This window comes from Vipera berus, assembly GCF_964194415.1.
Source record: "Vipera berus genome assembly, chromosome: 15".
Classification (NCBI taxonomy): domain Eukaryota; kingdom Metazoa; phylum Chordata; class Lepidosauria; order Squamata; family Viperidae; genus Vipera; species Vipera berus.
In genome coordinates this window covers 8,898,626-8,926,492 of record NC_138218.1, presented here as the reverse complement: position 1 = coordinate 8,926,492, position 27,867 = coordinate 8,898,626, and the positions used below count along the sequence as shown (strand labels likewise).

General features: G+C 46.1%; 3 protein-coding genes across 3 annotated transcripts; 2 read left to right on the top strand and 1 right to left on the bottom strand.

Annotated features, from left to right (window-relative positions):
• Positions 1-1,759: 1,759 nt before the first annotated feature.
• Positions 1,760-3,088, top strand: LOC308674760 (uncharacterized protein; the record flags this gene model as incomplete). Its single annotated transcript, XM_081339491.1, has 1 exon — positions 1,760-3,088. One exon carries the CDS (start codon positions 1,760-1,762, stop codon positions 3,086-3,088), a length of 1,329 nt encoding a protein of 442 aa, XP_081195617.1.
• Positions 3,089-5,589: 2,501 nt separating this feature from the next.
• FBXW2 (F-box and WD repeat domain containing 2) lies at positions 5,590-16,054 on the bottom strand. The gene is made up of 8 exons (XM_081339432.1): positions 15,999-16,054; positions 13,478-13,583; positions 11,978-12,487; positions 11,509-11,703; positions 10,552-10,685; positions 9,714-9,800; positions 7,891-8,060; positions 5,590-6,468 (listed from the first exon to the last, which is right to left on the bottom strand). The coding sequence occupies exons 3-8, from the start codon at positions 12,465-12,467 to the stop codon at positions 6,180-6,182; spliced, it is 1,365 nt and encodes a 454-aa protein (XP_081195558.1). The 5' UTR covers positions 12,468-12,487; positions 13,478-13,583; positions 15,999-16,054; the 3' UTR covers positions 5,590-6,179.
• Positions 16,055-16,591: 537 nt separating this feature from the next.
• Positions 16,592-26,969, top strand: SLC2A8 (solute carrier family 2 member 8). Its single transcript, XM_081339857.1, has 11 exons — positions 16,592-16,965; positions 17,424-17,569; positions 17,656-17,818; positions 18,735-18,941; positions 19,308-19,407; positions 20,857-21,068; positions 22,043-22,189; positions 23,035-23,143; positions 23,260-23,436; positions 24,388-24,533; positions 25,681-26,969. Exons 2-11 carry the CDS (start codon positions 17,475-17,477, stop codon positions 25,819-25,821), a joined length of 1,497 nt encoding a protein of 498 aa, XP_081195983.1. The 5' UTR covers positions 16,592-16,965; positions 17,424-17,474; the 3' UTR covers positions 25,822-26,969.
• The last annotated feature ends 898 nt before the right edge of the window (positions 26,970-27,867 follow it).

Sequence of the window (27,867 nt, the reverse complement as noted above, 5' to 3'; positions counted from 1 at the left end):
TATATATATATATATGTAAATTTTTTAGATTTAGATTACACAAATAATATCACTGTTGTATCATCTGCAAACTTCAATACTGTTCCCTGTTTATATACAGTAACTCTGAGCTTGGTGGTTTTCTTGCAGACGTTTCATGACCCAACTAGGTAACATCATCAGTGCTAGAAGGGAGTGAGGTTTGGAGGAGGAGGAGGGTCGTGGGGACCTTAGTGCTCGTTGAGCTTGGTGGTTTTCCTGGAGATGTCTCATGACACAACTAGGTAACATCATCAGTGCTAGAAGGGAGTGGGGTTTGTGGAGAGGAGGAGGAGGAGGAGGAGGAGGAGGAGGACTGTGGGGTCCTTGGTGCTGTCTGAGCTTGGTGGTTTCCTTGCAGATGTCTCATGACCCAACTAGGTAACATCATCAGTGCTAGCGGACCCACTCTTTCCTAACACTGACGATATTACCCAGTTTCAACCCTGATCTGCAGACATTCTCCTTTCAATCTATTGTATGCAAAGTAGCTGTTGTTAAGGCCTAACAAAATGGAGTTATTCGGTCATCAGGTGGAACAGGTGCTGCTGGACAAAGCTGACTTCCTTTGAATGGTGGGCCTTTGTTGAAAGGCCTTTCAGAGAAAGCAACAAGGGCTTGTTTTTCAGGAAAGGCTCAGGTTGAGTCACTGATGATGCTACCTAGCTTCAGCCCTGATCTACAAAAAGTCTCCTTTCAAACCTCAATCTACAAATATTCTCCTTTATCGGTAGGTTCTTTCTGTTGTTCTCAAGGTAGCTGTGGTTAAGGTCTGAGAAAATGGAGCTATTCAGTCACCAGGTGGAACAGGCGTTGCTGGACAAAGGTGCCTTCCTTTGAATGGTGGGGCAACTGGACCTTTGTTGAAAGGCCTTGCAAAGAAAGCAACAAGGGCTTCTTTTTTTTCAGGAAATGTCCAGGTTGCAACAGACACACCTTTACAAGCACGTTGTTCAGCTTCCATTCTATTTTAGAATGGAATGGAATGGAATGGAATGGAATGGAATGGAATGGAATAGAATAGAATAGAATAGAATAGAATAGAATAGAATAGAATAGAATAGAATAGAATAGAATAGAATAGAATAGAATAGAATAGAATAGAATAGAAATAGAAATAGAAATAGAATATGAAATGGATAGAATAGAATAGAATAGAATAGAATAGAATAGAATAGAATTAGAAATCATAGAAATAGAATTAGAAATAGAATATGAAATGGATAGGATAGAACAGAACAGAATAGAATAGAATATGAAATGGATAGAATAGAATAGAATAGAATAGAATAGAATAGAATAGAATAGAATAGAATAGAATAGAATAGAATAGAATAGAATAGAATAGAATAGAATAGAATAGAATAGAATAAGAAATAGAAATAGAAATAGAATACGGATAGAATAGAATAAGAAATAGAAATAGAATATGGATAGAATAGAATAGGATAGGATAGAATAGAATAGAATAACAACTTTATTGTCACTTTGAATGTACACTAAAATCAGTATACATTAAAATGAAATTTTGTTGCATTCAGCTCTCAAAGGGTCACCACCTCCGGTAGACACTAGATAAATATGACAAAAATAAATAAATAAATACCGAGGGCTCAAGAGATTTCTCTTAAAACCTATTCCTTTTAAGAGGGAGCCATTTGTTAAGGAGGAATAACGTAATTTTACTTACTCCTCTCACTTGTCTAATGTACATATTTTGTAGCAACATCAAAGGAATAAGATGCCTCGCTTCAAGAGCAAGATGGTTTGGATGGCCGTCCCTTTCTTAATTCTTCTGCTCTTTGAAATGTACCCCAGAAGGCCATCGTCCCCAGCCTCACAAAGCAAGCTATCCTTGGGCCCTTGCAGAGGTGAGCTGGTCAAGGATACCATCACTGCCTTAAAACACAACAAAACCTTTATCATTTCGTTGTACCACGATGACCGGCAACAAAACCTCACCCGGGCAATTGCAGTGGTCCATTACAAAAAAATCCAAGATCTTTATTGCTGGTTTTGCTGCGGTCATGACAATCGCATATCTATCATTCGGGCAAGCGTTGACATCCACCCAGAGAGATTTGGGCTCCCGGTTGGGGCGGCAGATATTGTGTGTTTGGAACCGCAACGCTGCTTGCCCCAGTATATGTCCATTCACCCATCCACTAGGGGATCCATGGCTGACCTCCCGTGGTTTGAAATCAACAACCGGGTTTCCAGGACTTGGTTTCTGAGGGATTACACCGTCTGTCTGTCTGTCATGCCCGAGAATTACGACAACGTCCTGCAGTTTGTGCAAAGCATGGAAATGTACAAAACCCTGGGGGCCAAGAAAGTGTTTATATACAAAATGAACTGCAGCTCGCTCATGGACCGGATTTTAAACTTTTACGTTCAAGAAGGCACTCTTGAGATCATACTTTGGCCAATTACTTCCTACGTGCGTCTGTCGTCTTTTTGGTACTCTTACCACGACTGGGGCTATGGGAAAACGACCGTTTTAAATGACTGCATTTACCGTAACATGTACAGAAGTAAATACGTGGTTTTTAACGATATCAATGAAATTATCCTTCCCTTAAAACACCCAAGCTGGAAAGATATGATCGATAGCCTTGAGGATCAGCATCCAGGAGCTGGGATCTTCTTTTTTGAGAGTCACTTTTTTTCTCAGAATGTGTTTTTGTCTTTGGACAAATTCAATGTCACTTTCTGGAAAGCCATCCCCGGAGTGAACATATTGCAACATGTTTATCGAGAGCCCAATAAGCTGCATATCAATATTTTGAAGAAAATGATTGTAAACCCAAGGAGCGTGGTTCAGGCCTCCAGCCATTCCGTTCTCAAAGGATACGGTCGAACGCTCGAAGTCTCCAGGGACGTCGCAATCCTTTACAATTGTAGGAGACACCTTGACAGTGAATTTGGGGAACAATATCTCGTGAGGGACACAGCCATTTGGAGGTTCAACATATCGTTGATTAGCAACGTTAATAAAGTTTTTGATGAGGTTCTCGGCAAACGAGCCATTTGGAGCATGTTCTGGGAAAGCCTTGCAAAAATCTTTTAAAAGCTTTGGCTTTTTTTCACTTGAACCCCGAAGCGTTTTCCTCCCCCCAGCCTATGTGTGCGCCGTTCACGCCTTTAGAGAAAAAAATCAGAGAGATTAAATGTATAGTTCCTCTTACATCCTGGCTTTGCAGAAAACTGAGTTGCTTTATCTGCTGTTTAATTAAAAGAGGATTAACTCAGAGACGTCATTTGTCTCTTGTCAGGAGTGCGCCCCGAGAACAGTTTTTGGGAAGTTTTAATAAATTGTACTGGTTGTTAACATCATCCAGAACTAAATTTTAAACTATGATAGCTAGCAACAATGGATGAATGTAACTCTAAAAAAAATTGAATTTAGATAATTTTAGGCGGATACTGCAATCCCCAGAAAGTTAGCCATCATTTTATTGTACTATAGTCATATGCGTGTCATAGTTTCTACAATGAAACGCATCAATTAAGTTAAATTTATGTTGCTTAAAAACTTACAGTTTAGTCATTCAAGGCAGTTTCACAGAACACAATAAAAAACAAAACAAAAGGAATGTCTATGGAGATTCTCTGTCATCCAGCTCGGGGTTGTCCCAAAGGTGCTTTTTCAAAAGGCAACTGGATTTTCTTTGTTTTTCCTTGAAAACATTTCGCTTCTCATCCAAGAAGCTTCTTCTGAGCTGAAGAAGCTTTTGGACGCGAAGCAAAATGTCTTCCAAGGAAAAACAAAGACCAGTTGGCTTTGGGAAAACCACTTTGGGACAAAAAACAAAACAAAAGGAAGCCCACCCGAGATTGTTAATTGAAAGCAACTTTAAGGATTATGCCTGTAACAAAATGGTGGTTATTTCTTCCTTTGTGAAGAGCGGGGTTGTCAAGAAAATTTAATTATTTTGGAATGGGATGAGTTTGATATTAAATGTTGATAAATGAGGTTGGTGTAACTTGTTCTTCAAGCATCCTGTTTTTCACAGAAATGGCTTCAGGTTTGGACAACCATAAATTACGTGGATGATCCCTTGTGTTTTTCAACAGAACTTATCAAGCACAAATTATTGTAACTCTTGAGTTCAAGATGCCTTTCCCCCCCCACCCCCCACCCCCAAACCACCATCCTGTCTTTGATAGCAGGAACTTTTCAGGGAAACAGAGGGGAAAAAAATAACTCTTAAAAAAAGGAATCCGGGAAATCTTATCTCCATGCCTGTGTGGGTCGAGAATAAATTTTACGCATTCTTTTAACAGTGTGGTGATTACCCAACACTGTAATTGAAGCTTCGGTATGTAGAAGAGATTGAGAGAGGAATAGGTAACATGGGCAATGGGAATCTTTCCCACGTTTTCATGTCTGTGGTGCATGAAATCCACGCCCATGCAACATGTGGGCGCATGTCACCGGAAAGATCGCAGTTCAAATCATGACGGAAGGATTGTCAAGGCCTTAATTGTAATTGGCTAAGACATCCACCAGTTCTCCAGCGTTTCCTTCGGTTATGTCTCAAAGTATTATGCAATCGTAGATTTGATCAGCATAGGGCCTCTAAATCTAGACAGCTTCCCCCGAACACAGCAAGTTCCGTGTTCATGCTTGCAACACAGGTACACTCTTATTTTCACTCACTCCTGCATCCTTGGCAGCCTCCTCAAACTTGGTTTCGTGGGTTCTCATTTAACTATGACTTCCCAGGACTTTCCAAGATGCGGTTTGTCACAAAACCTGTTGAATTCAAAAGATTGTGACTAAAAATTAAGAGCCATTCTCCAGGACTTCCGGTAAGCAAACTCTTTCCACCCAGTTTGGAAAAGCCAAGCACTGGAGGACACATTGCAGTTAAAAGAAGTTACTTAACAGCGAGTCGGCCAGGACTGGCGGTGAGAGCCGGATGGCGGACACCGATTTCATCAAGAGTCTGAAACTGCTGCCTTCTCGCAAAATGACTCCCAAAATTAGAGCGCTTAGAGCGGAATGGGTTCCAAGCAGTCAGTCTAGAACATGGGTGTCAAATTTGCCGTGTCACGTGACATGTCGCGACTTTTTTTTTTTTTTTTGCCTTGCCTTGCCAGACCTGGTTCAGTTGGCACTTGGCAACTGGCATGTACGTAGGACAGTTGCAGCATCCTAGGGTCATGTGGTTCTCCATTTGCAACCTTACGACAAGCAAAGTCAATGAGGACCCAGATTGTTGGGGGCAATAAGCTGACTTTGTAATAATGCCGCTTGAGATGGGGCCGAAAGCCCTAATAAGCAGGCATATACATAGAATGAAGGCTACTGCTAAGCACATTGATTTGTGCTTTAAAATTGTAAGCCGCCCTGAGTCTTCGGAGAAGGGCGGGATATAAATGGGATTAAAATAAAATAAAGTCAATGGGGAAGCCAGACCCACTTCCCAACTGGGTTACTAACTCAGCTTAACAATTCACTTAACAACGGTAGCCAGAAAGGTTGCCAAAACGGGGACAAAACTTGCTTAACAACTGTCTCGCTTAGCGACAGAAATTTGGGGCTGTCGCGGTTGGGTGTTAAGGACTAGCTGTATTCAAATCTTACATAACGGTGGTGAATCAGAGGGTTTTTTTTAAAGAAAACAAACAAAAAAAAAGCAAATTTGACTGATTTCCTTTTTTTCTCCAAACGGGGAGAGAGTGGTTAGAAAGAGATGCATTTCAATCGTCTTGAGCTGTTGTTGTTGGTTGTTTTTTCCCCCCTCCTGCCAACCCCCAAGAAACCCCAAACCGGTCGCAAAATATGCTCAAATGGATATATTTGAACACGAATAAGATATATACGTATGAGCCAATGTTGGAAACAGTCAAGATGCTGGGAAACCTTCATTCTGAGAAGAAAGAAAGAAATTGGAACAGGCTCCTTTGTGCCGGGGGTGGGGGTTGGGGGTGGGGCTCCTCCTCTCCCAAAAATGGCATTGAAAACAAAATGGTAAAAAAAAAATGACGACGACGATTGTGCGTTGCAGGATGAAAACCTCGTGTTAACTTTGGTTCATGCAAAGCATTGTCCCTTGGATTCATTGCTGGCAGTCTCCATTCTCTTTATATATTTATTATATATATATATATATATATATAAAGCCACATATCCCAGAGTCCATCGGCTGAGTTCAGCCATGTTCCTTCCACAAAACCAGGTGGATACTATGGTCGGGCATGCTGGTGGCAAACACCAAGCCCAGATCATTGCGTCCGTCCAAGCCGTCCAGCCAAGCCATTTCTCCAGCCAAGAAGCTTGAGCCCCTTTTGGACTTCCGGTATTCCGGCAGCGGCCAACGGGTGATCAACTTCTCTGTCCTCAGGTCCATGATGTACAGGTGGTGGTTATCAAACAGGAGGGCGAAAATGTCACCAAAGCCCAGCAAGGACAGGTTTGCAAATTCAGGTGGTTTGATAACCCTGCAGTAAAGGCAGGAAAAAAAAATCAGATGAAAATATAAGAGGAATAATAATAATAATAATAATAATAATAATAATAATAATAATAATAATAATAAGAAGAAGAAGAAGAAGATGATGATGATGATGATGGAAGAGGAAAGCTCTGTGTTGCCCCGAATCCCACACACACACACATCCCGCTTTTCCAAGCGCACATTCCATCACAACGGGAGAACGGGACAGGGATAATGAAGCCCGCGCGCGCACGCACACACACATACACACGCCCAACAAGAAGAAGCCATCTCCTTAGCTTGGGTTTAGAACGTGTCATCCATTATAGTTTAAAACACTTAGCATCCGGTATGTAAAATATCTCAGAAGCCGCCAACAGCCTCCCAAAATATTCTAAGTAAAACAAAAGACCCAGCAGCTCCAAAATAAAAAAATAAAAAAGGGGAGTCCTCTATGTAACACATGGTGTAAGGATTGTTAACAGCCACTATGTAGGACAGACACGTGGAAGACTAGCAGAGTGCACCCAGGAACATCTGCCAGCAGCTAGAAGATATGATGGAAACTCTTTAATTTCATAATAAATGGACAGACTCAACTGGGAAGCTGTGAGCATCGGCAATCGACACCCAGGTAAGCAGAGATTAACACCAAGATTAATACTAATCAAGTAATTACCAACGCAGACAAATAAACTAGCAGTAAGCCTAATCAAGAAACCACCAAGAACACTCAATCAATCAGTCAATCCATCTTTAGTAAGAGTCACAGACCAGCACCCAAGAACGCAACGGATTAACTAAGATAAAGCAGAACTGAACAGAGCAGGACATGGTAATATATTACAACTGATGGTAAAATCATCAGTGGGTGACTAAGGCCTGCCTAATTTTAGAGACGGTGTCACAAAACGTAGTAGCTACATTCAGAGAAACTGAATAGCATATAAAAAGCACAATCCCCGCTCTCTTCTAGCCCTGATGATGTTACCTAGTTGGGTAATGAGATGTCTGCAAGAAAACCACCAACCTTAAGAGACCACCAAGGACCCGACAATCCTCTTCCTCATCCTCTCCAGAAACCCCACTGCCTTCTAGCCCTGATGATGTTACCTAGTTGGGTAATGAAATGTCTGCAAGAAAACCACCAAGCCCAGAGTCCACCAAGGACCCCACAGTTTAGAAGACTCCAGGCGGGACACGGCAAGTATCAGAAGCATCTTAGGACCTCCAGGGAACGTTTGCCAATGTGATGTACAAAAGCTACTGATCCGGAAAGAAGATAGCTCAGCTCAGCTTCTTCTTAGGGGCATCTGCAAGGCCTTCCCAGTGCATTTTGGGTAAAAGGAGCGTCTGGCCACGAGTTCCTCTATTCCGTAATTTATTTATTTTTTTTTACAAAAAAAAAAAAATTCAGAACGGCTACCTCAGGATATCGTAGCTGGCGAAGTCCCACTGGTACAATCCGATCGCCGAACTGCACACAATGTATTTCCCGTCGAAGTGAAGCCGAGGCTGCAGAGAGATGCTGCGGTCTTCGGAAACCGTCAGGGTCTTCAAACATTTGCAGTTGATCTCTCTTCCGATTGGCCAGATCTGCAAAGGAAAAACAAAAAGAAGAAATTTGAAAACCAGGAAATCGTAGCAACCTTAGAAGTTCAACTCCTGACCATCTCCTGCCATCTCTGGGCCTGGAACAACTTCCCCAAATACCCACAAGCTCCCTTTAGCAAATAAGACTTTTTGGAAAATGCCAAAAGCCTAGCGTGAGCCCACCGCAAGTTAGTTGGCAAAGGAAGAAAGCTAGAGTAAGACTGAAGAAAATAGAGGTTTTGACCCATTAGAAGGGATATTATACTATTAATCAGATGTTTGAACATGATTGAGAATAGATAATTGTTAGAAATAGAAGTATTATTATAACTAGAAAGATAGGTTTTATAGCTATAAATTATGCCCCCCCCCCCAAATGTCCAATCTCCTTTTCTAGGCTACAAAACATCCCACAGCAAATGTGTTTTATTGATTTTTAACACACACCTTAATAGTTGGTAAACATTGTGTGGTCTGGGTTAGTGTTTAGAAAACAGTAACAATTAATTTCTACAATTTTATAGTCCATAAAATAACTGTCCTTGATTTCCTCTTCTTCCAGTCATATTCTCTTTAGCCAACCTTAAATTAATACAGTTCCTATTTAAATAAATGACAGTGAAATATAAATCTTTTTCTCATGCTTCTGCAAATAAATAACCACATCAGCGTAAAGCTTCTTTTCGATGATCGTCTTGACTGCCTCGTCATAAATCCTGTTTACATTCTGATTTAAATTTGTTTTCCCCACAGTATTCAAAACATTTATTGGTTAAGATTTTCTCAAAATTAGTTACCCTTAAGCATTTAAATGTTTTTTTTTCTCACACAAGCCATCACATATTTTTTTTACATTTCTCATCTCTTAAAAGAAAACAAGAGAAAAAGAAAAAGAAAAAATGGAGAGAACTACCGTCCCCTCAAACCTGAAATTTCTTAAGAATCCATTTGCAAACTCTGCATCGCCTTGAGGCAGGCAACAGAAGAAACAGTCACCTAACAACCGATGTTCTTTCCGTTTTCTTTGTTTAAAGGATTAAGGTACTCGGCGCTCAAAGTCACCTAGGGACCTCAGTGTCAAAATCTTCCTTCTCATCTATCCTCACCCTTCTTTTCGCCAAGCTGCAGCCATCTTGCCTTTTCTGACTTCCAATCTTCTCTTCCCGAAGAAAATTCTTACAGGGCAAATCTATCAAATTCTCGAGTACAGGTAGTCCTCGGCTTATAACTGTTCGTTTAGTGACCACTTGACGTTACAACGGCACTGAAAAAAGTTGACTTCGGCCCGTTTTTCACAATAGCATCCCCAGGGTCGTGTGATCAAGAGTCATATGTTGGCAACCAGTTCATATTTATGACGGCCGCAGTGTCCCAGGATCGTGTCATCTCCTTTTGCGACCTGACAAAGCAAAGTTGAGGGGGAAGCCAGATTCACTTAACAACCGGGTCCCTAACTTAACAACGGGAGTGATCCACCTAACAGCTGGTCCTCGCATGGGGCAGAATTCACTTAACAAACGTCTCGCTGAGCAACAGAAATTTTGGACTCAATTGTGGTCGTTAAGTCGAGGACTACCTGCCCCTCTCTAGTCCTCCAGACACCGGCCCCCTTGTTCCCCCAATTTCAATGCTTCCTAAATGAAAAGCTGGACGTACCTTGATTTCATACTTATCCGCACTTAAAAGAATGTAATCGCCAGGGCTGTGCATGAGGGATTTGACTTTGCTCTCTTGTAAGACCACCTGCCGGGGAAAAAAGTGGATTTCAGAAAGGCTACAGGCAGGCCCACGAGGCAAGCCAACCCAACACGTTAAGATTTGTTCCGGTGCATTCAGATCAGGTTTCCTGGGCCTGATTCAGACAGTCAGATCTCATATCACCTGTAAACAAGTGGGGCTGCTGAACGTACTAATTCTCTGGTAGAGCAATATCTGCGCTGTTATGTGAATTATCAGCAAACTAACAGGGAGGGGGGTGGCTGGAATGCAGAGGTGGGAGAATGGCATTCAAACATCTGTCGACTTCCGTGACACAGCGCTGTCATCTCAAGGACACAGAGAGCAGATGTCCTGGCGTGGCTGGCTGTTTCCCATAACCAAATGAACAGAAGGGATCGGTGGACGTTTTGGACTGGAGGGAAAAGGGGGAATTAACACTTGCTTTTATGCGGGAAACCCAGAGCTGGTTTTGCTTCTTCGATGCCAATGTAGCATATTGAGTAAAGTTTTATGCTCTTAGTAAAATAATAATGTCCCAGGAGTTCTTTTTTTCTGGATTCGCCAACTGGACAGTTGACATCCCCATGCTAGCTGGGGAATCCTGGGAGTTGAAGTCCACGAATCTTTAAACTGTTGAGTTTGGAGAACTCTGATCTCGAGCGTCAATGAAACAGCTCTAAGATATACAGCTCAAGCCTTTCCTAAGCTGATTGGAGAAAATGTTAAGTAACCCAAGAGGTTGGCTTGGGAAAAGGAGAACATCTGAGCTACTCGCCTTTGTGACCCACTCCGTGTGTCCAGTCAACGTGTTGAGGCAGACGCTTGTCGATAAGGCCCACACTTTCACAGTGAAATCTGCTGAGCCACTGACCAGAATATCCAAGTCATCATTGTAATCCACACTGAAAACTACAGAAAGAGAAAAGAGAATTGTATTATAAAAGGCACAGACTCTTCCAAGAGGTGGAATCGGAAGAGAAATTTGAAGAGCGGCAGGAACATACCAGCATGAAGGGTCCTTGGTGCTCTCTGAGCTGGGTGTTCTCCTTTTTTGCAGACATTTCATTTCCAAACTAGATCACACCATCATTTTACACCGTCATTTGTGCCATGCCTATTAGCACCAATGACGTGGCCTAGTTTGGTAATGAAACATCTGCAAGAAGACAACCAAGCTCAGAGCGCGCCAAGGACCCCCCACAGTCCTCCTCCTCCTCCTCCTCCATCATTCCTCACTCCCTTGTAGCACTGATGTTACCTAGTTTGTTAATGAAACGTCTGCAAGAAGACAACCAAGCTCAGAGAGCGCCAAGGCCCCCCCCTACAGTCCTCCACCTCCTCCATTCTGCACACCACACTCCTTTCCAATACTGATGGTGTTACCTAGTTGGGTCACGAAACGTCTGCAAGAAAACCACCAAGCTCAGAGAGCAACAAAGGCCCCACGCTCCTCCTCCTGCTCCTCCTAACCTCTGCAAACCCCACACCCTTCTAGCACTGATGATGTTATCTAGTTTGGTGGTGAACTATCTGCAAAACAACAACAACAACAACCCAGGTCAGAGAGCATCAAGGACCCATCATCTCGATCCTGATCTACAAACATTTTCCCCTATCGGTATTTTTGTCCTAAGCAGTCTGCAAGATGGGAGGCAGAAGGATGGCTAAACTGAGGAAGCAGCTCCACATAACACGTACCTGCCACGACCCCCTCCTCAAAACCCCGACCTACCTGCCCCTGTGTGGCCTCGGAAATGCTGCGTCTTGGCTCCTGAGCTCCACTCCCAGCAGGCTACCGTGTTATCGAACGAGCCAGTGACCAGCTTCTGCTCATCGAACTTTACCGCCGCACACGTGTGGGTCTGGATGCCGTAGATGCACTGCCCCGTGCTCACGTCCCACAACTTGGCTGATAAGTCGTCTGAACCTACAACCCAAAGGGAAGAAAGGCAGGTTACTTTAAGTGACCTGGGAGCCAGAGGGCTCGGAGGAAGGCTGAGCCGATGCATGGCAAACCGGGAGGACCAACTTCCTGCACACTTGACGGTTTTGTCCGTAGGGCTCCAATTTAGCTTTCTCGCCAGAGGGGCGCGGTTGGTTTTTGGGACCCGGTGTTTTGACTGCCTGCGGCAACGCGTATGCTTCAACCACCGCCCGTCTCCAACTCTCGCCGCAGCTGTTTAGGTCCAGGACTGCCCTACCTGTGCAAAGGAGTCCGTCTTTGTAATACAGCGCATACACCCTGGCACTGTGTCCGATCAAGGAGGAGGTCTCAAAAGCTTCGTGGTCCTGCAACTGCTTCATCCGCAAGATGGCCTTCAGGTAGGCCTTTTTCCAGTGGAGAGCATCTTGAACAGAGTCGTCAATCTGCCAGCCCAGGTTCCGACAGGCCGCCTGCCACACCTCCAGACAGGCACTTATGACCTTGTTCCACTGCTTAGAGACGAGGCAACACGTGAGTAAGGTCTGAGGGTCCAGCCATCTTAACAGGTAGAAGCTCAGCTCCAGCGGGAGCAGCTTCAGGAAGTCCCGCTTGAGGAGGGTCTCCAGGCTGTTGGAGAGGTGCCTGAGCTGAGCAGCCCCGCTCAAGGCTATCAGATCGTCCAACGCCTCATTCCTCTGCAGGTCCGTCAGGGCGAGAAACGTGGCAGAGAGGTTTTCAAGCCATGCTTCGAAGTCCTTCCTCTCCATAAGGTAAGAGAAACATTTACCTGCGGTGCATCAAAAGAGGGCATTAGGTACCCACAGCCTGCGCAACGTTTCAACCCCGTGCTGATACCAGGAGTCAACTTGTAGCCCTTCATTTAGCGACCGTTCAGACTTACAAGGGCACTGAAAAAGAGAGAGACTTAAGGGCCATTTTTCACACTTAACGACTGTGGCAGCATCCCCGCGGTCACGTGATCAACATTCAGACACTGGGCTCGTATTTATGATGGTCCCAGTGTCTTGGGGGTGGGGTGGGTCACGTGGTCCGCTTTTGCGACCTTCTGACAAGCAAAGTCAATGGGGGAAGCCCCGATTCGTTTGACAACCGTGTTGCCAACTTCACAACTGCAGTGATTCCCTTAACAGCTGTGGCAAGAAAGGCTGTAAAATGGGGGCAAGGCTCACTTAACGACCGTCTCGCTTAGGGAAATCGTGGCAGTGATTCGAGGATTCCCTGTAATAGGACCGGTCCCAGTGAAGACTTAAACAATAACGTTTAATGTCTTTTTTTAAAAACTGTGGGCACACTGGCACGCGTTATAAATGACATTCTGTCGCCTGCTCTCAAAAGTGTACAGATACACAACACACATATAAACATGCTACATACGACAGATGCATATTCCTTCCCCCCTTACATATTAATCACTGCCCATCTTGAATACACAGAGGGGAGAGGTCAATACTGTACAGAACAAAATTGTGACTGAATCCAGATGTTCTGCTTTGGATACCGCGAAGCCCTCGCCTCCCAGAAGGCAACAAGGAAAACAGGTTGTGAAGAGGAAGTGTAGTGTCCCAGACAACCTTGCAGACTGCGAAGGGCACGGTTTGAAAAGGAACAACTCGTTTGGCAGTTTGATGCTCAAACAACTCAAAGAGGATTAAAGAGGACCGGTAAATGGAAAAAAAAATCTTCTCCTGTGCCTTTCCTTGTTCTCCCAGTTTTTATTCCTAGCCTTTGGACAGTTTGGGAAAGAGGTTACATCTACCTTAGATAGTTGTCTGTGATGGAATGATGTTCGGTAGGTTGCTGCCAGTTTTTCTTCTGCTCCTTGCAACCCAGCAGGGGCTGACCTTCCTCTGTATCCATTTCTCCTGTTCAAAGAACAAAAAACTCACGTTAGTAACCAAGGCCATTGCGTGCACCTCAGAGTTCCCCAAGGCTCTTTCCTTCTTTCCTTCCTCCATTCTTTTCATTTTTGTTTCATTTTGCTTTTTTTTCCTCTTGGAGGCTGCCAGAGCTGAGACAGATCGCTCACGCTAAAAGCTGAAGTCAGCTCATGCAAACGGCCCGGTCGTGTTTTTTTGTTTTGTTTCATTTTAGAAGGCACCTACTAGAGATTTTACGGCAGGGTGGAGGAAGGTGTCAAGGATTAACAAACCGACAGGAGAAAATGAAAGGAATTTTTTTTAAAAAAAAAGATAAATAACGAACAGCGGCCCTAACAGAGGGATGACGTAAGAGGTGGCCATCACGCAAGCACAAAAGTGGTTCTGGAATGGGGCCAACTTTCTCCAGGAACTTGTTCTACACAACCATTACAGCACAAAACCTCAAATATCTCCCACAAGCCTATCTATGTATGCTTCCTGTGTGCCTCAGCCTATGAAGATATTTGCTGCCACAGTGTGGGAATGGGGGCGTGGGAAGCGACTCAGTAGGGGCCCTCCCTGTTTTTCTGGACAGTGAAAGGAAGAGAAGGAAGACGTGCTTTCAGACTTGCAAAATGCTGTTACTGCCACCTTAGAATAAAGGAAGTGCCGACACTGATGGTTTGGTTTCCTGTCTAGATGGGGGGGGGGGGGAAACAGAGCTGCCTTCTGCCCATCCTACCCCACAGGGGTGGCTCTGATGGGCAGGAGCCTCCATCCCTGGCTGCCTCCAGAAGTTGTGGGTGCTCCATCCCTGGAGGTTTTTTCCAAGAAGAGACTGGACAGCCATTTGTCTGGAAAGGGTATAAGGTCTCCTGCTTGAGCAGGGGGTTGGACTAGAAGACCTCTAAGGTCCCTTTCAACTCTGTCATTCTGCATTCTGTGTGTGACTTAAGGGTCTCTTCTATTGTTATCTTTTGGCTGGGTCTTATTAGGCCGATAAGAGACTGGACAGCCATTTGCCTGGAATGATATATGGTCCCTTGCTTCAGCAGGGGGTTGGACTAGAAGACCTCTAAGGTCCCTTCCAACTCTTGTCATTCTGTATTCTGTGTGTGATGTAAGGGTCTCTTCTATTGTTATCTTTTGGCTGGGTCTTATTACGTTTATATCAAGGCTGATGAGAGACTGGACAGCCATTTGCCTGGAATGATATATGGTCCCTTGCTTCAGCAGGGGGTTGGACTAGAAGACCTCTAAGGTCCCTTCCAACTCTTGTCATTCTGCATTCTGTGTGTGACGTAAGGGTCTCTTCTATTGTTATCTTTTGGCTGGGTCTTATTACGTTTATATCAAGGCTGATGAGAGACTGGACAGCCATTTGCCTGGAATGATATATGGTCCCTTGCTTCAGCAGGGGGTTGGACTAGAAAACCTCTAAGGTCCCTTCCTACTCTGTCATTCTGTATTCTGTGTGCGACTTAAGGGTCTCTTCTATTGTTATCTTTTGGCTGGGTCTTATTACGTTTATATCAAGGCTGATAAGAGACTGGACAACCATTTGCCTGGAATGGGATAGGGTCCCTTGCTGGAGCAGGGGGTTGGACTAGAAGACCTCTAAGGTCCCTTCCAACTCTTGTCATTCTGTATTCTGTGTGCGACTTAAGGGTCTCTTCTATTGTTATCTTTTGGCTGGGTCTTATTACGTTTATATCAAGGCTGATAAGAGACTGGACAACCATTTGCCTGGAATGGGATAGGGTCCCTTGCTGGAGCAGGGGGTTGGACTAGAAGACCTCTAAGGTCCCTCCCAACTCTGTCATTCTGTATTCTGTGTGCGACTTAAGGGTCTCTTCTATTGTTATCTTTTGGCTGGGTCTTATTACGTTTATATCAAGGCTGATAAGAGACTGGACAACCATTTGCCTGGAATGGGATAGGGTCCCTTGCTGGAGCAGGGGGTTGGACTAGAAGACCTCTAAGGTCCCTCCCAACTCTGTCATTCTGCATTCTGATCTTGTTTGGAGTTTAAAAGGTATTTCTGACTTCAACCCCGACCTCCCCCCACCCACCTCTGACGCCCACCCACCCCTTTTGTTTTGCAAAGGGCCAAGCTGGGGCTGAGCTTTCCTCATGCCTGGAGGAAGAGGGGGGGGGGGCAAGAAACAGCACCCCGTCCCATTGCCGCCATGTTCCCCCCCAGTGCCCCCCATCTCCCACCCACCCACCCACCCACCCCACTTTGGCCCACCGAAAACCTCTCCCCGCCCCCCCCTTCCTGGCCCCGCCCCCTGGCTGCAGGCTGTCTCCATAGCAACCTGAGCTCCAACCCCGGGCCTGACCCCCCCTCCCCGTGACTCTCCCCCTCCCTCTCCACTTCGCTCCCTCCCACCCGCCGCTTCATTTGGGGCGCCGAACCTGCCGCCACCGGATTCCAATAGAGCTTTTGGCCCGGGAGCTTCCGGCGCCGGAGCACGGACGTCATCTCCGCGCGACGCCGCCCGCTTCTCTAGCAAGGCGGGGCATAGAGTCGGAGAGGGCAGAGCGTCCTTTCCGCGTCGGCTTTTAGGGGAGTAGGGGAGTTTCGTCCGGAGAAGGCAGACTCCGGGGAAGGGGGAGTAAAAAAGGGGGGAGGAATAAATAAATTGAAAATGGCAAAGCTTCTTGTTTATTTCCCCTCGAATCGAGGCCGATAAGCCCACTTTTCTTCCCTTGAGAGAAAGAAGCAGGACCGGATGCCGCTTCCGCTTTAAAGTCGACACACTTCCGGTCCGTTGCTTTCCGGCCCCGCTCGGAAACTAGATGGCGAGGGTCTTTGGTTCCACCTTGCAAACCGGTTGCATTGCATTGCTTGGGGTGGGCGGGGAAGCGCGGCTCGCGGGGGCCGGAATTAGAAAGAAGTGGCGGGGAGGGGAAAGGAGGTGAGTAGGCTTTCCGGGTTAGCCTCGCCCCGGCTGGGAACTCAAACTTGCCCCTTCGGAAGAGGCTTTGCCGAAGGGGTGGAAATGGCTGCTTTGCCCAGATCCCTGCCTGCGTCCTTCCCCAACCTGGCGCCCTCTGCAAGCATCAGCATGGCAATTCCTAATTCAGGGTGGGAAAGGGAGGGCGCTGCAATTGGAAAAGCCAGCCATTGCCTGTGTTTACAACGCCCGGCATCCCCTCCCTCTTGGACGCAACGGGGGTGGCAGCTGATCCCCCAGCTGGCTCAGGAATTCTGGGAGTTGAAGTCCATGAGTCATAAAAGAGCCGAGGTTGCCTACCCCTGGTCTAGTCAGTTTCAAGCCCGTTGAGAGAATCAGTTTGGTTGGTGTGATGGTTGAAAAGGAAATCCATTGTTTGGATGGAGGGGCGGGGTGTCATACTGGACAAGGCTAACCCTATGCAGGTGATTTGTGCGAGCTTGTGTGGTGTAAAGACATGAATTTGCTGCATGTACCTCGAAATCCTGAAGCTCGGGGGGGGGGATTTATTTTAATAGAGAGATTTCTTCATCCTTGGGGAACACAATTTCCTCTTTATTTCATTCTTGCTTTCCTGGTTGCTCAGATAGAGAAGACAGAGGAGCAAGAAAGAGACCAGGGAAGAGAATTAACTGGCTACTCCAAATATAAACCCACTGCAAATATCCCCTTTTGGAGCAGAGCAAAGAATTGAGGGAGGCTGTGCATCTTTTTCTGGTGGAATATCAAAATGGATCACTGCGGACTTCGCCTCCCTTGAACTACCGAGTCTGCAGTTTATAACTGAGGAAGCTGGTGATTTGAAGTCATGTGATTTGCATCCTCCCGCTTATTGTGGTTTTTCTCTTGTTTTCTTTCCCCTGATATTTTCGTGGGGCTTAAGGCCAAGTTGTCTTATCATTAAGCGTTCTTCTTTGGGGCCCAGCCAAAGAGGATGACTTCTGAGGAATACAGACCCCTTTTGGATCCTAACCCAGAGACAGAACTGCATGCTGCTGGAAGACCCACTCAGCTGGAGATTTATTTGAGGTGCGTCTGTATTTTTGTTTCTGAAATAAGGCTGGCCCCAAACTGATATTTATCGCCGATTTGTCTCATCCTTGCTTCTCTTACAGCAAAGTCCAAAACCGCCATCTCTACTTGGCTACCTTTGCCGCTGTCTTAGGTCCGTTAAGTTTCGGCTTTGTCCTGGGGTACAGCTCACCAGCTATCCCTAGTTTGAAACGAAGCAACAACCCAGAATTGAGACTAGATGACACACAAGCATCATGGTTTGGGGTGAGTTGCCGTGAGGTCTTGTGGGCCGATCGGCCACTGGAGATGGCAGTTATTGAAACTTCCCAAGACATTGTGGTTTGTTGGGGTTAAAACTATTGGCGCAGGTTGTAAGCTGTTGCAAGTAAAGCTGCCTCTTGCAATTGACCGATGGTGGTTTTGTCGATGCCAATGATAGTTTAAGTGGTGTTCCAGGTATTTTGGGATTGTCATTATCATCCTTGCGTCTTACGTTCCACCTTCCTGAGTATCACCAGACCTTAGATAAATGAAACAAGGCTGCTACTGAAGGCTTTATAGTAAAATTGTAGCATTTGCCTAGAAGACATTCAGGGTGAATTTTTGAGTATCAATAAAGGAGAAGATTTGTAGCTCAGGGTTGAAATGACGGGTCCTTGATGCTCTCTGAGCTTGGTGGTTTCCTTGCAGACGTTTCATGACCCAACTAGGTAACATCATCAGTGCTAGAAGGGGGATTTGCAGGAAGGAGGAGGAGGAGGACTGCGGGGTCCTTGGTGCTCTCTGAGCTTGGTGGTTTCCTTGCAGACGTTTCATGGCCCAACTAGGTAACATCATCAGTGCTAGAAGGGAGTGGGGTTTGTGGGGGGAGGAGGAGGAGGAGGAGGAGGAGGAGGAGGAGGAGGAGGAGGAGGAGGAAAGGACTGTGGGATCCTTGGTGCTCTCTGAGCTGATTTTCTTGCAGACGTTTCATGACCCAGCTAGTTAACATTATCAGTACTTGAAAGGAATGGGGTTTTCTCTCTCCCTTCTAGCACTGACGATGTTGCCTAATTTGCGTAATGAAGTGCTCAAGAAAACAACCAACCTCAGAGAGCACTAACCTCCTCTGAATTTTGGGTCCACTGTTTTCATTTCCCTCCTTTTCTCACATGGCTTTTTTCTTCCCTTCTTTCTGCAGTCCGTGGTCACGCTGGGGGCTGCAGCTGGTGGGACTCTGGGTGGATACCTGGTGGACAAAATTGGCCGGAAACTTAGCCTGATGCTCTGCGCGATCCCTTACGTGTTTGGTTTCTTGATCATCATCTCGGCCCAAAACATCTGGATGCTTTATCTGGGACGGCTGCTGTGTGGCTTGGCCAGTGGCGTCACATCCTTGGTAGTTCCGGTAAGGGAGGGGGGGGGAGGAAACGTGTCAATCTTTTTGCCAGTGTGATTCCGCAGAGGACGAGAGAAAATTACGACTCCTAAGTCAACAGGAGCCGTTGAGAGGGTCCAAGCAAGCAGGAGTCATTTCTGCATCCACCTGCGTGGGATGAATTTCTCAAATTTACCTAAGCTACATCACGTTGAGTTAAAGTCAATCAATCCCTGTCTTTGAGCTCATTTTCCTTCTCATTATGGCAAGATGGGAAAAGAGGAGAACTACCAGTTTTAATTGGAAGACGAGGGTGGCGGTAAGATTCTGTGACCTGCCCGGTCTTCTCCATTGCAGCTTCTGTTGTTAATTTAATCTTTCTGGCTTATGTCTTAGATATATATATCCGAAACGTCTCACTCCAAGATCCGAGGAGTCCTTGGCTCATGCGTTCAGCTGATGGTGGTGACAGGCATCCTGGGAGCTTACCTAGCAGGTCATGTTCTGGCTTAAGATGCATTGTTAAATCCAGAGTCGGCTGGAGGGAGGGGTTTTGTCGTGAAGAAGGGAAGAACAGGGAGGGAGGGGAGTAGAAAGGAAGGTTGGAAAAGGAGAGAGAGAGAGAGAAAGAGACACAGAAAGGAAGAAAAAGAGAAAGAAAAAAGAAGAAAGGAAGAAAGAGAAAGAAAGGAGGGTAGGAAGGAATTGTGGGGAAGAGAAGGAATGAAAGAGAAAGGAAAGATGAGAGAGGTAGGAAGGAAGGAAGGTTGAAAAAGGAAAGAGAGAAAGACACAGGAAAAGAAAAGAAGAAAAGAAAGGAAGAAAGAGAAAGAAAAAAGGGTAGGAAGGAATTGTGGGGAAGAGAAAGAATGAAAAAGAAAAAGAGAGGTAGGAAGGAAGGAAGGTTGGAAAAGAAAAGAGAGAGACAGAGAAAGAAGAAAGAGAAAGAAAAAAGGAGGGTAGGAAGGAATTGTGGGGAAGAGAAGGAATGAAAGAGAAAAAGGAAAGATGAGAGAGGAAGGAAGGAAGGTTGAAAAAGGAAAGAGAAAGAAAGAAAAGAAAAAGAAAGGAAGAAAGAAAAAGGGTAGGAAGGAATTGTCGGGAAGAGAAGGAATGAAAAAGAGGGAGGAAGGAAGGAAGGTTGGAAAAGGAAAGAGAGAAAGAGAAAGAAGAAAGAAAAGAAAGGAAGAAATAGAAAAAAGCAGGGTAGGAAGGAATTGTGGGGAAGAGAAAGAATGAAAGAGAAAAAAAAGGGAGGAAGGAAGAAAGGAAAGTTGGAAAAGGAAAGAGAGAGAGAAGAGAAAAAGGAAGAAAGAAAGAAAAAAGGGTAGGAAGGAATTGGGAAGAGAAGGAACGAAAGAGAAAAGAAAGATGAGAGAGGGAGGAAGGAAGGAGAGAGAGAGAAGGAAGGAAGGAGATTGAACTAAAACTAGTGGATAATAGCACATCTGTTGTGTAATTTTCATCCTGAAAACCCAAAATCTTAACTGAGAATATAACAAAAGAACAACAGGGCAGGGAGAAAAAGCCAGCCTAGATACAAGACACGTTTTTAAAAGAGAGCCTAGGTCAGGGGTAGGCAACCTTGGCCTCTTTTATGACTCGTGGACTTCAACTCCCAGAATTCCTGAGCCAGCCATGCTGAGGGGAAAGGGAGAGGTTTCCATGCTGAGCCATGCTGGCTCAGGAATTCTGGGAGTTGAAGTCCACGAGTCATTAAAGAGCCAAGGTTGCCTACCCCTGGCCTAGGGCATCGCCCATGGGCCGCGTGCCACCTCTGAGAAGGACCCTGGTGGCATCTCCGCCAGCGTCTCTGTGTCCTCAAAAGGCAAAGGAGCTCAGCTGTCTGCAGCAGATCCAAGCCGTGGGGTTTCGACTCCCTCCCTTTCCTTGCAAGCCCTGAAAACAGCTGTCCTCGTTCTGTCCCCCCCCCCGTCCCCCCCAGGCACGGCTCTGGCGTGGCGCTGGCTGGCGGTGCTGTGCTGTGTCCCTCCCTGTTTCCTGCTGCTGCTCATGGCTTTCATGCCCGAGACGCCTCGGTTCCTGCTACGTCAGAATCGGCAGCCGGAAGCCATCGCGGCTTTGCAATTCCTGCGCGGCCCGCTGGTGGATCATGAGTGGGAATGTCGGGAGATCGAAGCCAACGCCGGCGAACAGGTGAGCGAGAATCCAGAGACAGCTCTGGGGTTGCCTTGGATGTTTTAAGCCTTCCTTTAATCGCCTTTCCCCTAAATGGGTTGAGACGCCAGCTCTGGACACTCCCTCTGAAATAATAACAACAACGACAGTTGTTTTGTTGTTGTTTATCAAATTTATTTGCTGCCTGTCTGGCCACGGGACTAGTTTAGGTAGCGCACAAACAAAACGAAAAGGAAGTTTAAACCAAGCAAAATACAGATAGTCCTCGATTAGATTAGATTAGATTAGATTTATTGAATTTATATGCCACCCTTCTCCCCAAGGACTCAGGGCGGCTCACAACAAAAAATTTAAGAAACATGGAATACAAAATTTAAAAAAAGAATTAAACAATAAATGTAATAGATACACGACAATTTAACTCAATAAAAGCCAAATTTCAAAAACATAGTCAGTCCAGACCCACTTGTTGGAATAACCAAGTCTTCAGGTCGCTTACGAGCACGATTGAGTCTAAAGTTTCTGTCGCTAAGGGAGACGGTTGTTAAGTGAATTTTGCCCCATTGGACGACCTTCCTTGATGCAGCTGTCAGCTGAATGGCCACGGTGCTTAAATTACCGTCATTCAGTGAATCAAGCCTCCCCGCCCTTGACTTCGCTTGTCAGAAGGTTGCCAAAGGGGATCACCTGATACACACACACACACACACACACACACACACACACACACACACACGCACACACACCCCGGGATGTTGCGACCGTCATAAATGTGAGTCAGTTGTCCAGTGTCTGAATGTTAATCGTGACCGTGGGGATGCTGCGGTGGTCTTAAGTGTGGAAAAACAGTCCTAAGTCGCTTTCTTCCGTTCCGTTCTAACTTTGAATGGTCACTAAATGAATTATTATTATTATTTATTAAATTTATATTTTATTATTTATTAAATTTATATTGTTGTTAAGTCGAGCAATACCTGCGTTTCCCTTTGTAGCAAGAAATGAGCATTGCTGAATTCAAGAACCCCGCCATCTACAAGCCGTTCCTGATCGGAGTGGCGATGATGTTCTTCCAGCAAGCGTCCGGGATCAATGCCTTGATGTTTTATGCGGAAAGCATATTTGAAGACGCCAACTTTAAGGTGAGGATGTCAACTCTGGACTGTTCCTCCTGGTCTACCCCCAGCGGATCTCTTCTCTCCCCCGCCGGCTCCACTAGGTTTTTATTTGGGGGGGCGGTGGAGCTACACCCCTTGATCGTATTGACCAAATCAATTGCACAGGTAGTCAATGAGAATAGGGCTGGAAGGAAGGGACCTTGGAGGTCTTCTAGTCCAACCCCCTGCTCAAGCAGGAGACTCTGTACCACTTCAGACAAGTGACTGTCCGGTCTCTTCTTCAAAAAGTGATGGAGCACCCCGCAACTTCTGGAGGCTACGTTGATTAATTGTCCTCACCGTCAGGAAGTTTCTCCTTAGTTCCGGGTTGCTTCCCTCCTTGATGAGTTTCCATCCGTTGCTTCTTGTCCTGCCTTCAGGGGCTTTGGAGAAGAGCTTGACCCCCCCCCTCTTTGGCGCAGCCCCTCAAATATTCCTCGACTTGACAAGCACAATTGGGACCAGAACTTCCATTGCTAAACAAGGCCATGGTTCCGTGAGTCCCGCTCAATTGTCCGGCCTTCTCGCCGCGGTTGTTAAGTGAATCCCTGCAGCTAAGCGGTCATTAAGTGACTCCAACTTCCCCCCCTCCTTGACTTTGCTCGTCGGAAACCCGTTGGGAAGCTTGGAGTTGGCAATAATGCGAGCCTGGGGTGCTGCCACCACAGTAAAGATAACGCCCCTGAATTTTGCCCAAGCGACCGTGAGGATGTTGCAAGTGTCGTAGGTGCGAGGACCGGTCGTAAGTCATTCAGTTGCAAGTTGAGGACCACCTGTCCTTTTCCTAGGAGGCCAAAAAAAAAAGCTTCCATGTTCCTTGTGCCTTCCAGAACAGTAGTGCCGCTACCGTCATTGTTGGCTCTATCCAAGTCGTCTTCACAGCTACGGCAGCTCTCATTATTGATAAGACCGGACGAAAAATTCTTCTCATCGTCTCGGGTAGGATGATGGAAAGACTGGCTCTCTTTCCCAAGTTCAGGCAAGTTTTTGAGTTTTCCCCCCAAATAAGGAGTTAATGTTCTGAACTCTCTTTTCTCCCCCTCTCTCGTCCCCAGGAGTTATCATGGCTGCCAGCGCGATGGCGTTTGGGATCTATTTCAGAATCAGCGGCCCCAGCCCCATCAACTCTTCCCATCTCCAGATGCTGAGCGGCCCCCCGAACAGCTCCCTGGTGGAGGAAGGACACCCCCTGGCGTGGTTGGCAGTCCTGAGCGTGAGCTTCTTCATTATGGGTGAGTGAGGGTCTTGAAAAAAGGTGGGTCCCATCATCTAGGACTATTGAGGAGGGGGGGGTTGATCCTGGGGAATTTTCAGAAGCTTTAAATGCTCGGCTGTTAACGGTTTCTGAACTGTAAGGGGATAACAGAGTTGGAGGTCATCTAGTCCAACCCCCTGCTCAGGCAGGAAACCCTAGACCCTATGTCCAGTCTCTTCTTCAAAACGTCCAGTGTTGGAGCACCCACAACTTCTGTTCCACTGATTAATTGTTCTCACGGTTAGGAAGTTTCTCCTTAATTCCAGGTTGCTTCTCTCCTTGGGTTAGTTCCCATCCGTTGCTTCTTGTCCTGCCTTCAGGCACTTTGGAGAAGAGGTTGATGGATATGTTGGGAAGAAGCGAACTGCTAACCTATGGGGCTTCCCTTGCCTTGACGGGCCCCTTTTCCCCCACGTCAGCCTTCCTCTTCCACTCTTGCAGTCCGTGCTTTTTTAAGACTAAATAAACACGTGACGTGCACAGTGAAATCATCGAGACAGGAAAGCTGCAGATTTTTCACGCCAGGTCCATCAAGATCCTTCCATGTCAGTTTGAGCCCTACTTGACTTGGCTGCTTGAGCCTGCAACAACTCCTGGAAAGAGGTGTGGAGAGGACAGGTCCAGAGACGGCAAAACAAAGTGGGTTGTGGGCTTGGCAAGGTGCTTACCGGAGCAAATGGGCAGAGAGGGCCACAGTCTTAGTTGCGATCTTGAGAGCAGAGGTCCCTCTGGAATTCTGGAGGCCCCTGGTACATCCTGAGTGGAGTAAGCTTGATAGCCTTGGAGTCTTCATGATGATGTTCAGACGTTCCTCCAGCCCCAGGTTGCACCCATCATCACTCCATTGCGAAGTAGGGCGATCCGTTTCCCATTGCCTGATTTCACCCAGCACAAACGCCGTCTCGCTTTGCTGTTCTGCCACCCACAGGTTTTGCCTTGGGCTGGGGCCCCATCCCCTGGCTGTTGATGTCTGAAATCTTCCCCTTGAGAGCCCGAGGAATAGCCAGCGGGGCTTGCGTCCTCACCAACTGGCTCATGGCTTTCCTGATCACCAAGGAGTTCCACGACCTCACGGTAAGCAAAGGTGACGTCAGCATAACCGACGGAAGCCCAGCTGGCCTCTGCGGGAGAAGAGGGACCAACGTCATTGGTTGGGGAGAAGGTCCTTTGGCTTTGATCTTGGGCATGTTTCATGGTGCTTTTGATCTCATTGGGGAAGGGAACGCCGAGTGGAAGGATCAAGCGGCTTTGTAAAGGCTCAGCCAATTCCAGCCACCTGGAGTTATTTCTAAAAATAACAAAAGGCACAATAGTAAGTCAGAAGGTTCAACACAGTATCTTCGTCGTGGCATCCCCCTGTGATTCAGGACTGCAGTCTCTAGGTCGAGATGTGGGTGTTATCCATGCTCCAAAACGTAGCTCCTCTCTTCTTTGTCTCAAGACACAAAACACAAAGCACACTGCATTTAAAAAAAAAAGTGCAGGTGCCTAAGAACAATACGTTTCTGGAATGTGGTGTGGAAAGAGACCCATTGCGGTGTCTGAAGGTGCTTTTTTTTTGAGGTGACCATCTTTTGTGAACTGTCTCCGACTGTGCTGCGGCACCCGTTGTCGTTTCTCACAAGGCGGACGGCTATCTAAATATGATTAAGAAAATAAATGCAACCGAGCATTATTGCCCTCCGGGTGAGATTCAAGGTGCTGGTGATGACCTATAAAGCCTTAAATGGCTTGGGTCCGGGATATTTGAGGGAACACCTGCTGCCGGCATCAAGCTCCCTTCGTCCTGTGCGCTCCCACAGGCCTTCTCAGGGTGCCGCCGGTCAAAGAATGCCAGTGGATGACACCCAGGGGCAGGGCCTTCTCTGTGGGGGCGCCTGCCCTTTGGAACCAGCTGCCCGTGGAGCTTAGGACTGCCCCCGACCTTCGATCATTTCGCCGAGACCTGAAGACCTGGCTCTTCGAGCTTTCCGGCCCAGGCTGAGTTTTAATTGGGAGTTTTAACTGGGGTTTTATATTTTTTTCAGGGACTTAGTTTAATCTTTTTTAATTGCTCTTAATTTTTGTATTGATGTTTTATATACCCTGTAAACCGCCCTGAGTCCTTCGGGAAAGGGCGGTATATAAATTCAATAAAATTCAAATTCAAAATCCCTGCTGTGCTTACCTGAGTTCCAGGCCTTGCCCCAACATTAACCCAACTTCCTTCTTTCTTCTCTAGGTCCTCCTAACTCCTCATGGGACCTTCTGGCTGTTCTCCTCCACCTGTTTGCTCAACGTGATCTTCACCGTTTTCTGGGTCCCTGAAACTAAAGGCAAAAACCTGGAAGAGATAGAGGCGTATTTTCGCGGACCACGTTAAGACTTTTGCACGCGAGATTTTACTCTTTTTTTTCCCCTCATCGGGGATTTCACTCAACTGGTGGTCGAAAACGTTGGTTGGCGAGGCCAAAAACTTTCCGTTCTTTTCGTTTATCCAAGGAGCTGGGCCTGCTCCAGTTTCTGCTCCTTCCTCGGTAGGAAGGGCCAAGAGCATTACTAATAAAAAAAAGGGTGCTATGTTTTCTGAACTGCAGCACCGGGCTGCTCAGATTTCCTAATGTAAATGTTTAATTTTGCCTTTTTGACATTTGAAACGATGCTGCTTGAGGTTTGCTTCAATAAATGACTTAAAACCACTAAAGTAACACATGGGTGATAGTCGTTTCCGACTCTAGGGGCCGGTGCTCATCTCCGTTTCAAAGCCGAAGAGCCAGCACTTGTCTGAGGATGTCTCCGTGGTCATGTGGCCGGCATGACTAGACGCCAAAGGCGCACGGAACGCTGTTACCTTCCCACCGGAGTGGTTCCTATCTTTCTACTTGCATTTTATGTGCTTTCGAATTGCTAGGTTGGCAGAAGCTGGGACGAGTAACAGGCGCTCACTCTGCTATGCGGCACTCGGGATTCGACCCGCCAAACTGCCGACCATCTGATCGAGAAGCTCAGCGTCCTAACCCACTGAGCCACCGCGTCCCTTTTTTTCTACCTATAGGGAGTTGGAAACGAGAGAGGAGGGTGGTGTAACTTGCGTTACCTAAATAAAACCGTCCCTGGACTGTTTTGTAAAGAAATAGAACAATCGTGATTGGGAGAAGGGAAAAACTTCTGTTCGATAGCTTCAAGGAAAGAAGGTAGAAAGGAAATAAAATTACTCTACAAAGCACCAAAGGGAAGGAGGAGAAACAAGGGTTGGAAACGGATCAAAGAGAGAAGCAACCTGGAATTAAGGAGAAACTTCCAAACAGTGAGGTTGGTCTTGACCTAAAATCCATTTAAGCAACGTGGATGTCAGAGAAAGACTTGCCAAGCCAGGGGGAGGCGTCAAGCAGGGAATTAGCCTGGAATCCCTATGTAGGCACAAGTGGGTGAAGCCTGACTCCTTTGGACACTGTTGAACCTCATTTAGTTTTATCTAGGTGCAATCAGAGCAATAAAACAGCTAACTGAAATCTTTGACATATGGGTGTGGTTCGCATCCAATGGAGCCCTGATACAGACTGGAATTTGATCCAGAGCTTCCTTCTTGCCACCTTAAATTGCCCCCGGAAATTCAGATTGTGAGGATAAATGATCAAATGTGGTCCTAGGAAAGAGGGATCAGGACGTGTGTGTTTGTGGGTGTGCGTGTTCACAAAAGGCAAAGGGTGTATTTTTCTCCCCTGTTCGATATTCCGAAGTCCAGGGAGAAGCAAGAACATACAATTCGGGGTGCTCATGAATTATAAGCGCAATCCGGGGGAAGCAAACCAATGATGAATATAGCATTATCAAATGTCATAAATATTTATTACATCTCAAGGAAGGAAAAAAAACAGTTGATTTTACAGCTGTGTTCTATGGAACTTTCAGAACAAATATGTTTGCCATTATATCCAAAGTATGATTCTCTCTCGCGCGCTTCTCTCTCTCTCTCTCTCTCTCTCTTTCTGTGTTTTTTTAACAAGCTTTGAAAACACACAGGAAAAAAAGGGAAATAATACATTATTACTTGTAGCATTGAAAAAAACAATGGCAAATACAATTAAGTTTAAGACACTTGGTGGTATAATTTAAAATTTTGAGACTCACAAGAGGGCAAGCCACAGGCTGACAGCACAGAATCATTGAAAAGTACAAAATCCCACTAGAGTTAACAGTCAAAAGGGGCACGATCCAGCAAAAAAGTTAGGTGTGAATAAAGCCATGACCCCAGAGGCGTCGAGAAAAGGGAATTTAAACCCAAAAAAAGATTTCAAGAGATTTAATTCTCTGATCGACCCATCGAGCGTGGCATGGGGAAGAGGCCGTTCCAAGCTCCCCCTTAAACTTGTATCAAATGTGGCTTTTTAAATATATCTTTAAAAAGGCAACTGGACTTTTTTTTTCT

Excerpts from the sequence above, each read along its gene's own strand:
- FBXW2 (XM_081339432.1), bottom strand. The coding sequence starts at position 12,467 with ATGGAGAGGAAGGACTTCGAAGCATGGCTTGAAAACCTCTCTGCCACG. Across the intron at positions 11,704-11,977 it reads AGACGGACTCCTTTGCACAG|GTTCAGACGACTTATCAGCC; the intron begins GTAGGGCAGTCC and ends TTTGGGTTGTAG. Across the intron at positions 8,061-9,713 it reads CGGATAAGTATGAAATCAAG|ATCTGGCCAATCGGAAGAGA; the intron begins GTACGTCCAGCT and ends TTTCCTTTGCAG.
- SLC2A8 (XM_081339857.1), top strand. The coding sequence starts at position 17,475 with ATGACTTCTGAGGAATACAGACCCCTTTTGGATCCTAACCCAGAGACA. Across the intron at positions 17,819-18,734 it reads CACAAGCATCATGGTTTGGG|TCCGTGGTCACGCTGGGGGC; the intron begins GTGAGTTGCCGT and ends TTCTTTCTGCAG. Across the intron at positions 19,408-20,856 it reads CCTGGGAGCTTACCTAGCAG|GCACGGCTCTGGCGTGGCGC; the intron begins GTCATGTTCTGG and ends CGTCCCCCCCAG.